At 41.5% G+C, this 16,307-nt stretch overlaps 1 protein-coding gene across 1 annotated transcript in view; it reads right to left on the bottom strand.

The window, feature by feature from the left end:
• The window catches only part of LOC307154713 (uncharacterized protein), a gene marked incomplete at its 3' end in the record, with an annotated part of 118,403 nt that extends 106,741 nt beyond the window's left edge, over positions 1 to 11,662 (bottom strand). The window contains exons 1-8 of the mRNA XM_079864799.1: positions 11,589 to 11,662; positions 10,624 to 10,784; positions 4,864 to 4,979; positions 4,529 to 4,600; positions 4,320 to 4,351; positions 4,077 to 4,226; positions 3,882 to 3,982; positions 3,567 to 3,675 (exon numbers count right to left, since the gene is read on the bottom strand). Coding sequence (XP_079720925.1) covers positions 3,567 to 3,675; positions 3,882 to 3,982; positions 4,077 to 4,226; positions 4,320 to 4,351; positions 4,529 to 4,600; positions 4,864 to 4,979; positions 10,624 to 10,784; positions 11,589 to 11,594 — 747 coding nt within the window. The 5' untranslated portion in view covers positions 11,595 to 11,662. The remainder of the gene's footprint in view (positions 1 to 3,566; positions 3,676 to 3,881; positions 3,983 to 4,076; positions 4,227 to 4,319; positions 4,352 to 4,528; positions 4,601 to 4,863; positions 4,980 to 10,623; positions 10,785 to 11,588) is intronic.
• Positions 11,663 to 16,307: the final 4,645 nt, after the last annotated feature.

Raw genomic sequence — 16,307 nt, 5'->3', positions numbered from 1 at the left:
CTCTGATCTTCAGTCAGTTTGTAAGTACATTCAACAAGGCCCAGTCAGATGTCTCAACTGTCCACAGGTTTCACACTGTCAGAGCTCATCTCTCTGAAGTTGATGGACTTTTGTTGCATGAGGACAGAATATTGATTCCAGGATTCACAGAGAAAAGATGTGTTACGTCAGCTTCACACACGCCATCAAGGTCTCACTAAATGCAGGGAAAGAGCTAACATGTCGGTATGGTGGCCTGGTATTGGCAAAGACATCACAAAAATAGTCAAGATGTGTGAGTTTTGCCAAGTCAACAAGCCCACACAAAAGAGAGAGCCTTATTACATCTCTTCCCAGCGGTCCATGGCAAAAGATTGCGGGTGACATCTGTGAACTAAATGACAAGAAATACCTAATAGTCGTGGACTATTATTGTTGTGATATTAAGATTGCACAAGTATAGGCCAGCACAAGCCAGTAGGTCATTATACATTTGAAAAACATGTTTGTTCGTTGGGGGATCCCATATGAACTTGTGATAGACAATGCTACTCAGTTCATTTCCACTGCATGTGCAGAGTTTAAGGGTGTATTCACAGCAGGAAAGTCTGCAAGTTCACTTGCTTTGGTCCAGACCAAATACAGTCTTGATTTTTTATTTTTATTTTTTTTGGTGTGGTTCACTTTCACACTGCCCTTTTTGCAAATTAACCAACATTTGTAAACAAAAACACATGTGTGCTAAGTTCATCCATTCATTGAACAGAAATTTGAACCATACCAGAGTTCGTTTGGAACTGGACCGATACCATCGCTTGAATGGTTCAAGACCTGTCTTGTACCATTCAAGAGATGGTATCGGTCTCTTGAATTTTTCTGACTTTTTCATGACATACAAATTCACTCACACTACTTCCAGTCCTAACTATACGCAGGCTAATGGTGCTGCTGAAAGAAGCGTTGCTATTAGAAAGTGGATGCTCAGATAGTCTGATCCACAGCTAGCTCTTATGAGCTATCATTCTACACCTGCTACCTAGTCCAATTGACTATGAAAAAGTCAGAAGTAAGGACAAACAAACCAAGCAGCCATACCAGTACTTCTCCAACCGACACGTCTCAGCATGCAGTTTACCTGACTTAAATCGAGGACAAAGCGTGAATGTTAAGTTGAATGGAGAAAAAGCTCCTGAACCCAGGTCATACATTTTACAAACAAAGGAAGGTCTCTCGTCGGAACCGGAGACACATCCAGAGTGTTCCTGAGACATCAGAAACACCTGAAACACCCGACAGACAGATTGTACATAGAAACAGTGAATTAACTGATAGACCCTCTTTTGAGACTGATTTAACCACAAACTCTATGAATGGGTCTAATACCTCAATTTTCATCACACAACACCCACGTACACTTACCTGCAAAAGAACCCTTGCTGGTAGAGAATTAACACAGACTGCAAAGATTAATGAATTCTATAACGTAAACGTAAAGAAGAAGAAGAAGAAGAAGAAGAAGAAGAATGATACTTAATAATATTAAGTAGAACTTTAAAAAGGGGAGGTGTAGTGATATGTCTACACATGAGTTTGTGATTGACTGTTAACTGCAGGGTCCAGGGTTGCTAGTCAATAGAGTCGGTCACAGAGATGACAATGAGTTTATTCTGCTGCTGCGTATATTAAATAAAACAAAGAGACTAAGTCCACCAAACTGTCTTCTCAATATGCCATATTTCCCTGTAGCCCAAGACTGGTTGCCCACTGAAGCTGGGCTGAGCCTGGTTAGTACCTGGATGGGAGACCTCCTGAGAAAACCAGGTTGCTGCTGGAAGAGGTGTTAGTGAGGCCAGCAGTGGGCGCTCACCCTGTGGTCTGTGTGGGTTCTAATGACCTAGTGATGGGGATGCTATATTGTCAAAGAGCACCGTCCTTCGGATGAGACGTTAAACCGAGGTCCTGACTCTCTGTGGTCATTAAATGTCCTTCGAAAAAGAGTAGTGGTGTAACCCCGGCGTCCTGGCCAAATTTACCCCTTGGTCTCTGTCCATCATGGCCTCCTAATCATCCCCATATACTGATTGGTTTCATCACTGTCTCCTCTCCACCAATAATTTGGTGTGTGGTGGGCGTTCTGGCACAATATGTCCGTCGCATCATCCAGGTGGTGCTGCACATTGGTGGTGGTTGAGGAGATTCCCTCAAAAAGCGCTTTGAGTACCCAGAAAAGTGCTATATAAATGTAACAAATTATTATTATTATTATCATGACAGAATAAAATAACTATAAATCCATAGCTTGCAAATGGCTCAAGAGTTTTTTGTATTTATTTTGTAAGTCTCTCTGTGATGATATCTAGGTGCAAGAGTCTCTATGTGTTGGGATTTATCTGACCTCAGTGATGTGAGACAGCTAGCAGAAGGTGTGTTTAGCCAGTCTGTCGGCTTCCTGAACTTGGTCCCAGTTAGTCAATGTTCAACTCTAAGACTATGTGCCATTTTACTAAATCAGCCCAATCACGCAGAGGCATGACATAGCGTTATTTCCCTCGAAAGGGAAATGTCATTTTTATTGAAGTTTTGAAAAAAAAAGGAATTTTTGAAAAAATAAAACTGATTTCATAGGGTCCAATAAATGCAATACATTCAAAAACAAAGGCCCAAAAAGGTCTAATGCTGAATTTGTGTAATGTCATGTAAAGAAGAACAAGCATGAGCAAAGGATGATAAATTGTGTACAGCAGGACATATTTACTAGCCTGGAAATCCAGACCCAAATCTGAAAGATTAAGGGTCTGGCATTGAGTAATGAAACTCGAGGGGCGGCACCAAGCATGCATTTGAAAATATCACTGCACGCCATTGGATAACACTACGACCAATCAAAACAAGCCCCATACGCTTAGCTACCAGCGGAGCTAAATGGTAGATTAGACTTTTGACGTATCCGGTCGGCAAAACAGCAAAAACGTCCTTTTTGCAAAGGAACGATTCGAGCGGCGTCTTCTGTTCCGCTTTTAGATAAAAAAGCCAAGTCTAACTCGTTCATTGTAGCGGCCAAAGCTGTTTCAAACAACTGGTGTTCATCCATAGCCATCTTGCAATGTTTACTAATGACTTGGATGTCACAGCGCTGTCGTCATCTCGCCTCTGGCCCGCCTATATCAGATAACCCCATGTGATTGATGCAGCTCGGATACAAGGGCATAGTTAATGAGCATCATTATTACTCAATGCCAGAGTGACTCGCTGAGCAAATTCACCATGTGCTCTCGCGAGAAATCTGGATTTCCAGGGTACATATTCACTGAAAACAGAGAGACTCACATCTCTTCAATGATGTTGCAGATCTTGTGCTGGTAGGCCTGGCGATGGAGAGTGTATCGAGTGCGAAACATGTCATAAACATTATCTGCCTCCTGTTAGACATACAAACACCAGTGTCACAGATCCAGACAGATGGTCAGTTTTTTTAGATTTGTCCAAAGAAACAAACTGCCACATTTTTAAACAGATATCTGGACAAAAAAAGATATATGAAAATTGTATAAATAATGAAATGTAAATGTTTGGGTAGTATCATGCACCTTGTCTCTGAAGCAGATGTGATTTCTCCCGTTTATTTTACAGACTCGAGCGAACTTCAGCAGACGATGATGGTCAAAACTGTTACGAATGCCGAGGTGATGACAGTCTCTGAGAAATAAGTAATAATAAAAAAAAAAATACAATGATAAATATTAAACGTCAGCTTGGCTCTGTTTGCAATAGTTCTTTGGTGCCTTTATTTTAAACTGACATACTACGACCTACAAGAGATTAAAACAAAGCTAAATTATGAATAAGGTCTTATATTTGTGACTTTATGTGTTCTTGTGTTGCCATCAGCCAATCATATCTACCGTGCGAAATAGTCCCATTTGTCCACATCAATGCCATTCTGTTTGTTTGCCACAATCTCATACAGGAAGGATTTGTCTTCAGCTCTGCCCTTGTATGTCCACTGAAAAGAAAAGCAATATCTGTTTCACTTCAACATTTTCCACTACGTTTAAGTTACTCAGTTTTATTAACACAGCTAGAATAACAGCACGTACTTCAGCAACTGAATCTTTTGCCCCTTCGATTAACTCTTTAATGAAGGTGACGTCTTTATCATCCAGTCCGTGCTCCTTTAAAACATTCTCATTCTCAGTCTTCAGACTCTTCACAATGTCATCAAACATCAGCACTGACATCTGCTCATGCTGCAGTAAAGACACAAAGACAGATGAAATCATAAATACATATATTACAGAGCTCAACTGCATTGTGTGCATGAACAATGTGTTCATTCTCACCTTCCACTTCTCAGGGATATCATCAGGCAAGCCTAAGAATAAGAAGCAGGTCACAGATGGTTTGTAAGTCATATTTTGTACATAACTTAACTCTTTCAGGTTCATTTACCAGACATGCACACATAAAAGTTTTTCCCCAATGTCATAAATGAGAAATTTGCATGTCCACAGATCTTTCTGATTATATCTCATTTCACACTGAAACTTACCTCTTATTTGTTTAATCTTTTTGACTTTAGGAATAACCAGGCCATCAAATACATGGGAAAATGGACCATGACCTAAAAAAATATATATATAATTAAAATTAATAAAGACAACATTTGTATTTATGTATTACACGTTTTAAATAGGTTTCTCTTACTTGTGATTTTTAATCTACTTAGAAATCAATTTTTAAAATAACTTTTTCCTCACAAATTAATACACAAAGTAATGAACAGTACTTTTAAAAAATTATTAAAATTAACACAATCGTGAGATGAAGATTTCATTATAAAAGTTGCAGGTGTTTTATATATCCATAAGCATTAGTGCTACTCACCCAAGTCGTGACACAGTCCAGCGATCTGAACACACAGGAAATCCTGTCTGGTGATTTTGAGCTCTGGCTGATTGTCATGAAGAATCTTGACCAGACACCCAGCTAAATACGCCACACTAACACACACACACACACACACACACACACACACACACACACACACACACACACACACACACACACACACACACACACACCACCACTTCATGACCAATAACACAATCTAGAACATTTTTCAAAAATGTTAATTGCTTTACTTGCATGCCATGTGACCATTACCAACATCAGAGAACCATGAACGTGCAAATGTATAGTCAAATTATTAAAATATTATAATGAATATATACAATTTTAAATTAAATACAATTATTTAAAGATATTCTAAAATATGATATTAAAATTTAATGTATTATTAAAGGAAAATCTTGAGGTCGGCTGTTGGTCTTCGGTACTCGACTGCGCAGTCATGAGAGTCTATTAATGCCGCAGTTCACATCTCTCGTCCAGAAAAACACACAAGTTGTGAGAAATCATGATTAATAAATATGAGACATGGAAAACAATCCATGTACCTTCTTCAACTGAGGGGAATATATCCGTTGTGTTCATCGTAACAAGACGTTATCATGTTCACATCTGTAAACTATCTGTCACGGTTCATGAATTCACTGCCTTTTCCTTGTCTCGTCTGATTGTTGTGTTGTGTGTTAATTAGTGTGGGTGTGTCCTCCGATCATCACTGATCAGGAGCGCCAGCTGATTCCCATTTACCCATCTATATATTCTCTGTGACTGGTGTCTTCTGTTGTCAGAGCATTGTGGTGTAACCGGTGTTTGTTCCTGTCCCGTTTTGGCTGTTTCCTGTGATTATTATCGTTCCTGTTGGATTATGCGTCGTGTCTTCGTCTCCGTTCATCTTCGCCACTCTCCTGGATTCAGATCATCACTTCTCTCATCACTCACCACCAGTCCGGTTGCCCGTCAAAGTCCCTGCGTCACTCTCCCTTGCTCTGACCCGACCATGGAGGCAGCAGGCGGATCCACATTTAGATGAATTCATCATATAAGGAGAGGTGGAGATCCCAGGGACTATGTCTGTACTGTGGGGGAGCGGGCCACTTCCTTAATGCCTGTCCAGTTAAAGGACCTAACCAGGTAGTAAACTTGAGCCTACTATCGGCTGGGATCTCCGCCGAGAAGACCTCATCACCATCGTCCACGCTCCTCCCAGTAAGACTGAGATGGCCAGCTGGCACTCACGACTGTCACGCCCTACTGGACTCAGGAGCAGAGGGCAACTTTATGGACCATAAGCTCGCCCATAAGCTTCACATCCCTGTCACCACACTTACTCACAGCATATCTGTCAACGCACTTAACGGTCAAAGACTCCCCAACATTGCGCTCACCACCGAACTCATAACACTCACCACATCAGGCAATAATACAGAGACTTTATCATTCCTTCTCCTGGACTCACCCCTGGCACCTGTAGTCCTTGGTCACCACTGGCTCACATTACACAACCCCAGAGTGGACTGGCCAAGTCCAATTAGAACCAATTATTAATGCGCATGTGAACGCCATCAGCGTTTATCACAGGTTCGCGTTTAAAGTCTGTGTAGAGAGAATGGTGTCGTCTTAGCGGCCCCTAATTTAATAACAAATGATCGTTGCAACGGAAGCGAATCAATCAAAACTAACTTTAGCTGGAAAATAACTTTATTAAAGAACCGCTATAAAGCCAAAACAATCTCTGTTACCTTAAATTATACGTTTATCTCTGTAAAGCTGCTTTGAAACAATCTACATTGTTAAAAGCGCTATATAAATGAAGATGACTTGACATGACTGGCGCCAGAACTCCATCTCTGCATGGAGTACTCAGTGTTATAAGTCTTGTCTTGCGTCTACCTGTCCGTATGTACCTGTGTCTGTGTTTCAGGAGGCGGTGGATTTATCTAACATGCCCGTTGAGTACCTAGACCTGAAGGAGGTGTTCAGTAAGTCCCATGCTGCTTCTCACCCTCCGCACTGTCCCTACGACTGTGCTATAGATTTACTGCCAGGTAAGTTTCTGCCTAAATGCAAGTTATACTCACTTTCTGTTCCTGAGAGGGAGGCCATGGAGAAATATATTTCTGATTCTCTAGCAACAGGGTTCATCCGGTCTTCCTCTTCACCTGCGGGGGCGGGGTTCTTTTTTGTGGGTAAGAAGGATGGTTCTCTGCGACCTTGTATTGATTACCGGGGGGTTGAACAACATCACAATAAAGAATACTTATCCTTTGCCGCTGATGTCTTCAGCTTTCGAGAGGTTGCAGGGAGCGTCAGTCTTCCCAAAATTGAATTTACGGAATGCCTATCATTTGGTTCACATTAGGTAGGGGGATGAATGGAAAACCGCTTTTAACACCCCCAGGGGGCAATTTGAATATTTGGGCATGCCTTTCGGGCTATCCAACTCCCCAACGGTCTTCAAGGCACTCGTCAACGACGTGCTGCGAGATATGGTAGATCAGTTCATATATGTCTACCAGGATGACATTCCAGGAACATGTGCAGCACGTCCGACGAGTACTTCAGAGATTGCTAGAGAATGGGCTTTTTGTCAAGGTGGAGAAATGCGATTTTCATGCACAGTCTGTTTCTTTTCTAGGATACATCATCTCATCTGAGGGAGTACGTATGGATCCTGACAAGGTTAAGGCTGTGGTAGATTGGCCAAGCCCAGATACCCATAAGGCCCTACAGAGGTTTCTGGGGTTCGCCAATTTCTATCTGCGTTTCATTCGAAATTTCAGCCAACTAGCCACTCCTCTGACTGCCTTGACCTCCCCCAGAACTACGTTCAGGTGGTCCGATACAGAGGAGGCTGTATTCGCCAAACAGAAAAGTCACTTCGTTTCGGCTCCCATCTTGATATCCTCTGATTCCTCACATCAGTTTGTGGTGGAGGTCGATGCGTCAGAGGTGGGGGTAGGTGCAGTTCTCTCCCAACGTTCTTCCACAGACGACAAGATGCATCCGTGCGCGTTTTTGTCTCATCGATTATCTCCTGCCGAACGTAACTATGACATTGGTAACAGAGAGTTGTTAGCAGTCAAATTAGCGTTGGAAGAATGGCGTCATTGGTTAGAAGGGTCGGGGGTACCTTTTATCGTCTGGGCTGATCACAAGAATTTGGAATATATCAAAACCACCAAAAGACTCAACTCCAGGCAGGCTCGGTGGGCTCTTTTTTTCTGTCATTTTGTTTTTTCTCTCTCGTACCGCCCGGGTTCCAAAAACATCAAACCCGATGCTTTATCGCCTATTTTTGACCATTCCGAACGCCCGTCCACTCCCGAGTGCATTTTACCAGAGACGCTATTTGTCTCCACACTCACATGGGAGATCGAGTTGAAGGTCAAGACGACCTTAGAAGGGGTAACGCCTCCGCCCGGTGGCCCACCGAACCGTTTAGTTGTACCGGAGGGAGTACGGTCCAACGTTATTCAGTGGGGGCATTGTTCTAACATGGCTTGTCATCCAGGAGTTAATCGCACCAGTTTTTCAGGCAACGATTCTGGTGGCCACTTATGGCTCATGAGATTCACAGTTTCATCTTGGCTTGCTCGGTTTGTGCCACTGGTAAGACTTCCAATCGACCCCCGGATGGGTTATTCAAACCGCTGTCTGTCCCTTCGAGACCCTGGTCCCACATTGCGATAGATTTTATCACCGCCCTCCCAGGGCAAGATGGTTGTTTTGACCGTAGTGGACCGGTTCTCGAAGGCTGCTAATTTCATTCCCTTGCCTAAATTACCCTCTGCCAAGGAGACAGCGGTGGCTGTGGTTGACCACGCTTTTCGCTTACATGGCCTCCCGATGGACGTGGTTTCCGACAGGGGTCCCCAGTTTGTATCCAAATTTTGGCTAGAGCTTTGTAAACTACTGGGAGCGACTGTCAGTCTGTCCTCTGGGTTTCATCCCCAGAGCAATGGTCAAACCGAGAGAGCCGACCAGGATCTGGAAAAGGTTTTGCGATGTTTGGTATCCAAGAATACTTCCTCCTGGAGCCAAAAAGTGTGGCTTTCAACTAAGAACATTCCACTCCGTTCCGTCTCTAATAAACTAGCTCCCAAATTTATCGGCCCATTTACTGTCACCAAGATCCGTAGTCCGGTGGCAGTCCGACTCAAACTTCCTCCTGCGTACAGGAGAATTCATTCCGTCTTTCATGTATCCAAATTAAAACCAGTATTTTATTCTCACTTTTTATCGTCGTGTCTTCGTCTCCGTTCATCTTCGTCACTCTCCTGGATTCGGATCATCACTTCTCTCATCACTCACCACCAGTCCGGTTGCCCGTCAAAGTCCCTGCGTCACTCTCCCGCCCCAGTGTCATGCTTGTGACTTTTTGACCGCTCTGTTTATTCTTTAATAAACATACTTTTACCTGCAATTGTCTACTCTCTTGCGATCATGACACTATCATTCTGACTGTCAGACAAATGGAGATATCCAGAGATATTCAACTCGGTGAAGAAAGTAGTTTCCAGGCATTGCATTTAATGTCATGTATTTATTAATCTTGATTTATAACAAATTGTGTTTTTCTGGATGAGACGGCATGAACTGTGGCGCTAATAGAGTCTCATGAACACACAGAAGACCAATGGCCAAGGTAAGGATTTGTGTTAAATAATACATTAAATTTTATATCTTATACCCCAGAACACTTGGAATGGGATTATTCTATGATATTTTTGTATTTTTTGTATTTTTGTATTTTTTTTTAAAGCTTGATTCTGGTTACTATTCACTGCCATTATATGAGCATGAGTGGGGCATTTTTAAAAAAGATTCTCCTTTTGTGGTATGTTACGTCCCAGGGTCTTTTAATATAATGTGTTGTGAGAAAATGCTTGTATGCCCCGTGTTGTGCTCTGTTTCTCTCTCTCACTCTCTCTCACTCAGGTTAATTACCGTCACCTGCAACTCGTTGTGAGCATGCCTGAGTCTGAGCTGAGCAGTATAAATGCAGCACTCCGAGAAGCCTGTGCTGAGGAACACTTCTCCCCCAGCCTCAGACTGAAATTGTGTGTTTTGGGTGGAAACCGTGCTTGTACTTGAGTTAGGAGTGGACCTATACTCATTTGTTTGGTGCTAAGCAGGGATCGAGTTGCTTTCTAGTGTTGTTTTCTCTACCTGTGGGTAATTAAAAGGTATTGTATGAAATCTTATTAGCTTTGTTCATTGTGGATTATCTGGGAAACGTAGGGAGAGGGTGCCTTTTTATTTTAATACATTTTTCTCCTGTTTTTGGTTAGAGAGGGAGCTCAGGAAAGTTTTGTTGTTGATTTTCATCTTTGTTTTTGTGCAGGGTAGATAGCTCCCTTAAACCTTAGTTAGCCTCTATTTTTTGTTTGTTATTTTAGGCCATGCTCTCTCCTGAAGAGTTATTCCCATCCTTTGTTAATCACTTAAATATGTAACAGAAATAAATACTTTTACTTGTACTTGAAGTTGTGCTTGCTTTTACTCTGAGGCTGAGGCCGAGGTGTGTCCTCCACTTAATTTTCCGTTTCAATGTTACCTTTTTTTTCTCTTTGTTACTTCCCCTCCTGACCCCTAGACTGGGAGGGGAACGTAACATGGTACATAAAAGAAAGAAGATCAAATGGCATTAGAACAACACCAACGTTGGTGATAATGTATTACTTCATTTTCATTGTAGAGTGAAATAATATGCTTTTATATCTCTTTATATGTTACCCAAGAGAGTGTTCGAAACGATTGTGAGAAGCTCCCGGATACACCAGATATGTTCCTCCGAGTTGTTTGATGTGACGGAGTCTCTGAAACTGAGGTGTATCTGTGATCTTCACCAGCAGGGGGTGCAGCGCAATGTGACCATGAATGGGGTCGTTGAAAATCTACAATCGAAAGAATAGATAAGTAAAGCACAGATTTAAGCAACTTCTCTATGAAAGATGCCTTCTGTTATCCAGGAAATCTAAAGTACATTCATGCTTATGTCCACGGAGTAGGAGAATATTTTACACATGGACATTATGTGAGGCGATGTGGAAGATATTAGGGGCTTTCGCACCAGAGGAACCTTTTCATAGTTCCTAGAATTATTGGCGGAAGATGTTTTGGCATGTTCGCACCGCAGGAACTAGGAATGATTTTAGTTCTAGGAACTCTTTATGAGTTGGGGTCAGTGTCAGAGAGTCAGTGAACAACATGGCGGAATACAACAATATTTTTAGCAGTGATATTGTCTGGCTTTTATATTTACAGCGAAGTAAGCTAATTGCCTACACAATGTATAGCATTATAATATAGCAATATAATATGTAACAATAAAGTTTACATTGGCTTCATTAATCAATTTAAAACATAAAAAAAATCAAAACACACCTAATGCACTTTGCTTGTTCTTCATTTTCTATAAGTAGAGTTTAAGAACCTTGCTGTATTTTTGTGTAAATAATTAAGAGAAAGTACATAACCATCTTACTTCGACGTCACCTGTCATCAACACGACTTATCAGGGAACAACCCTGGTGGCTAGTGCCTATAACTAAGTTACTAGAACTACCTGGTGCGAAAGCCCATAATTACAATCCACATTTAATATATGTCGGCAGCACTGCTAAAAACATGTATGTTCCTTCAGGGAAGTGAGAAGTGATATGACATAAGCAGAAATGTTATATGAGTAGTTTGCTTACCTTCATTTGTTCTTTTGAGAAGTCTAAGGAGTATTTCTTCAAGATATCTTGCAATTCATCATTAATAATCTCCCATAACTGTTGTTTTTCAGGCTCTGGAAAAGCATGACTTTTTATGATCTCAGTGTAAAATATATGTTTTAAATAATTTTGTTCGCTGGTTTGTAAATGCAAGAAAACATTTCAGCAATGCATTTACACTCTTAGAAGAAATGTGTAGAAAAATCACACATATTATGAGTAGCACTCTAATTTACACATTTTTGGTCAATATAAAATAATACTGTTTTGGAAGAATTCAGTTGTTTTACACATAGTTAAATTAACATTTGGTCCCACTCGAAAGAGTGTTAAAGTAACTCTGAATCAGAGTTAGAGTTAATGAGATAATTCAGTGATTAATTAAGTGATGATTGAGAATTAGTGATGAACACCTGCTGGTAACAAGCAGAATCACAGAAGGAAAGAGAAACACAAGAACTACAACTGACTTCCAGCCAGATCCTTAGATAAAATCTCTGAAGATCTCAGTAGAAGAGGATTAAACAACTCCACAAACAGCATTACCAGCTTCACTTATTACTAACCAGATTGACTTTATTTCGTCATACGTCTATAGAAGTTCTTTTTGAGAATTAGCATTAATTCATTTAGGTGTTGATGTTTTATTGAAAATGTTTGGTCGCCATTATGGTGATCAGTATTTATTTTAGTTGTACAGTTAGACTCTTGGCTTTTGATTGTGGTCTTTGTAACAGTGTTCAACAAAACACATAATTTGTTGCAAAGAAAGCCAGAAACAAATATGATCAGGTGATATAGTTTTCAGCATCATAAAGTACAATAAGTCAATGTATGCACGGTATAGAGTGTCCGTACAGTGTGCACATATTAATGCCTAGTTTGTTTTTTTAAAACCTGGGGCCTGTACCATGATTGTAGTTGAACAAACTCAGGGTTACAGGATTAGTTTTGAGTTGACAAAACCAAACCAATCCAATCAGGTTTTGTTGGTATCATGATGCTGATCATGAACTTTCTGTCAACTCAGTCAACTTTCTCGCGAGAGAAGCAACGTGATTCACTTTTCTCTTCTGCAGAATATGAGATAAAAAATAAAAAAAAAGAATTTAAACAAATTTAAACAGCAAGAAGAAAATACCTGTCTATGGAACATGCCAACTAGGCAACTAAAAGAAAAATTATTGCTATATCAGTGCAAGTAAAAGTTGTGAAGTTAGTTTATACAGTTGAAAGTATAGAGAACTGAACATTTAAACTCACATGTACTCTAGTAATTTTTTAGCTTTATCTATTGATTCTAAAGTGTATTTATATTGCATTTATATATGTATTCCTTTAAACTGTGTGCAATAATAATTGATAAACTAAAATAGTACATGTGTGATCGATTAATAATTACATAGCCGTGAAGAGCCGTGAAGGATGCTAAAAGTCAGTATCTCTCCAAGCTCATTAATAATAACAGCCACCGCCCTGGTATCTTGTTCAGTACTATAAACTCTGTTATAAATCCAGTCCCTGTTGTATTGAATGATGCTTCAGTTAATACATGCAATGTATTTAAACAATATTTTATTGATAAGGTTCTGTCTGTTAGGCAAACTATCATACCAGCCTCTGTTGTCATTTCTCCCTCTCAAGCGACACAATGTGTGCTGGAGAATTTTGAGGTGGTTTCTTTTGTTGATCTCAAAAAAGCTGTTCATGAGTTGAAGCCAACCTCCTGTCCTCTAGATGCTGTTCCTGCTAGGATTCTGAAAGAAGCCATCGACATCGTAGGCCCTTTCCTTGTATCCTTCATGAATTGCTGTCTTAGTTTGGGCGTTGTTCCCACTCCTCTCAAGCACGCCATTGTTAGACCGCTACTTAAGAAACCAAACCTTGATCCTTCAGTACTGTCTAATTTCCGCCCCATATCCCACCTGTCATTTTTGTCTAAACTTATGGAAAAGCTTGTCTTCTCCCAGCTTCAGTCATACCTCAATCTGCATGGTATAGGGGACAAATTTCAATCTGGCTTTAGGTCTAGACATAGTACTGAGTCAGCCTTACTGAGAGTTCATAATGACATTCTCAGAGCCTTGGATAATAAAAACTCAGTGGTTCTGGTGCTGCTTGACCTCACCGCTGCTTTTGACACCGTGGACCACGCAATCCTTATCTCCCGTTTACAACATGTTGTGGGTCTACAGGGCACGGTGCTCAACTGGTTCTCGTCATATCTCACCAACAGAACATTCTCAGTAATGCTTGATGACTTCTCCTCCTCAGCTGCCCCTTTATCATCTGGTGTGCCCCAGGGTTCTATTCTTGGTCCTATCCTGTTTTCCCTTTATATGCTGCCACTCGGTCAACTCATTTCAAAACACAACGTACAATTTCATTTCTATGCTGATGACCTTCAAGTCTACCTTCCTGTAGTTTTGAACAATCATTCAGCACTAGACCCCCTCCATAACTGCACCCAGGACATTAAACAGTGGCTTTCTCAAAACTTCCTTCATTTAAATGAAGGTAAGACCGAGTACATACTGTTCACCCCAGACTCACCTTGCAGCTCTCTCAGTTTTGGCCCCTTCATGCCCCAGTTTGCATCCACTGTTCGTAACCTGGGTGTTGCTTTCGACAATAGATTGCATTTTGACAAACAGATTGGTGCAGTCGTTAAGATTAGCTTTTTCCAGCTAAGGCTCCTCAGTAAGGTGAAATCATTCCTGTCCCGTGCTGATCTAGAAAAAGCCATCCATGCCTTTATCAGCTCAAGGCTAGATTACTGTAATGCCCTCTACACTGGGCTTAACCAATCACTTCTCAACCGTCTTCAGATGATTCAAAACGCAGCAGCGCGTCTCCTTACCAATACCCATAAACATTCACACATCACCCCCGTCCTCTGCTCACTTCACTGGCTCCCGGTACGGTTTAGGGTGGAGTATAAGGTTCTGATGTTTGTTTTTAAGGCCATCAATGGTCTGGCCCCGGCATACCTCTCCGAGCTGGTCACTGTATACCAACCTGCCAGAACCCTCCGCTCCTCTCAGAACACCTCTTTGATTATCCCTAAGTTTAGATGCAAAAAGTTTGGAGGGCGATCTTTTGCCATCCAGGGACCTACTTTGTGGAATGCCTTACCTACTCCCCTTCGTAACATAACTGTGCTTAGTGTTTTTAAATCGCAGTTAAAAACGTTTCTTTTCAGGAAGGCTTTCAACACGTAACCACCTGTTTTGTGTTTTTAGTCGTTGTGTTAGTTACTTTGTTTAAACTGCTTAAATTAGCTTTAACTTGCAATTTTTATATCCTGTTGCCTTTTTATGTGTTTTATGGAAAGCGCTTTGTGCACCTTTCTGGTTGTTGTAAAGGCGCTATATAAATAAAAAATTGATTGATTGATTGATTGACATAAATATCTAAATCATACAACATTAATATTCTAAATAAGCGTTACTAAAAGCCATCTAAAACTGAAAGATACTAAAAGACGATTTTGTCTTTAACCCCTTACCTGACAGGGATCACTGGTGATCCCAGATTATTTTAGTTCAAAATATGTTTGAGCTTATATATCTCAATATTAATAACAGTCTGGTTAATTTTGAGTCTTGAACTATAAACTCTCAAGGGTTGGCTTTCTAAATGTATGTGTGTTATGTTTCTATTCAGAATTACTTATGAGCAGTAACCTTTTTATTTTGGGCATTTCATGTATGCAGCACTTGCCAAAATTGGGGGTGATGAGCAAGGGGTTAAAATCATTTGCTATGTAGTGACTTTTAATTTGGAGTAGAAACAGTTGGAGTGACTTTATCGCATCAGAAAAGCTGCTGTTAAGGTAACCCACGAGAGGCTCAGCACACCTCATCTGGAGCGATTGATATGGTCCCTTTTGGAGGATGTGAGGAAGATGGCGCCGACGTCACTGGCGGCATCTGATGCAGAGGGCTGGTCGTGCTCCTTGGAGGACCCCAGCTCGTTTCAACCTAGAGAGCCCGGTGCCCTGCAGAGCCACCTCAGCCCTAGGGGGTAGGACCTACTCTGCAGCGGGACTGGCGGGCTCAGCACTTCATACTATGGTGGTCCTCCAAGTTTTCCAAGCCAAACTCCTCCGGGCCATGGATGAGTTCGGCCTAGATCCAGCTTCTTTTAAAGAGCTGCGCAGCACAACTGACCTGGCCCTGCTCTCTACAAAGACGACATCCCAGGCGGTCGGCAGGTCAATGGCTAGTTTGGTGGTGCTTGAGGTTGGACCACCCTCGAAGAAGTCTCGCATTTGCCTTCCAACCCCCCATTCAGCTCTTGGCATTGGAGGCACTGTTCCAACTGTAAAAGCTGGGCCCATCCCACACCCATTGTACACGCCCCAGTAAACTACAACTGTGAAAGTGGACCCACTGGCTATAAAGAGCACTTCTCCTCTTCGCAACAACACTGTTGTCAGTTCCTTGTCTCTGTGCAGCGAACTGCTGTCCGAAAGACTCAGACCCCTTTCCACCCTCTGCTTCAGGCGCGGGAAGCCATCCCGGGCATGTCAGGCTGGATTCTGCAGACTATAAAACAGGGATAATTGCTTCAGGGGTGTGGTTCACACTTCAGTTCAGGATAAAGACACTCATCTTCTCCGCTCCAAAGTGCAGTGCCTGCTGACGAAGGGCACTGTCAAACTGTCCCACCAGAGAACAGCAAGCAGGCTTTTTC

This window comes from Squalius cephalus (genome assembly GCF_949319135.1).
Source record: "Squalius cephalus genome assembly, chromosome: 2".
In the NCBI taxonomy this organism is placed as follows: Eukaryota; Metazoa; Chordata; class Actinopteri; order Cypriniformes; family Leuciscidae; genus Squalius; species Squalius cephalus.
This window is presented reverse-complemented; position numbering and strand designations above follow the sequence as displayed.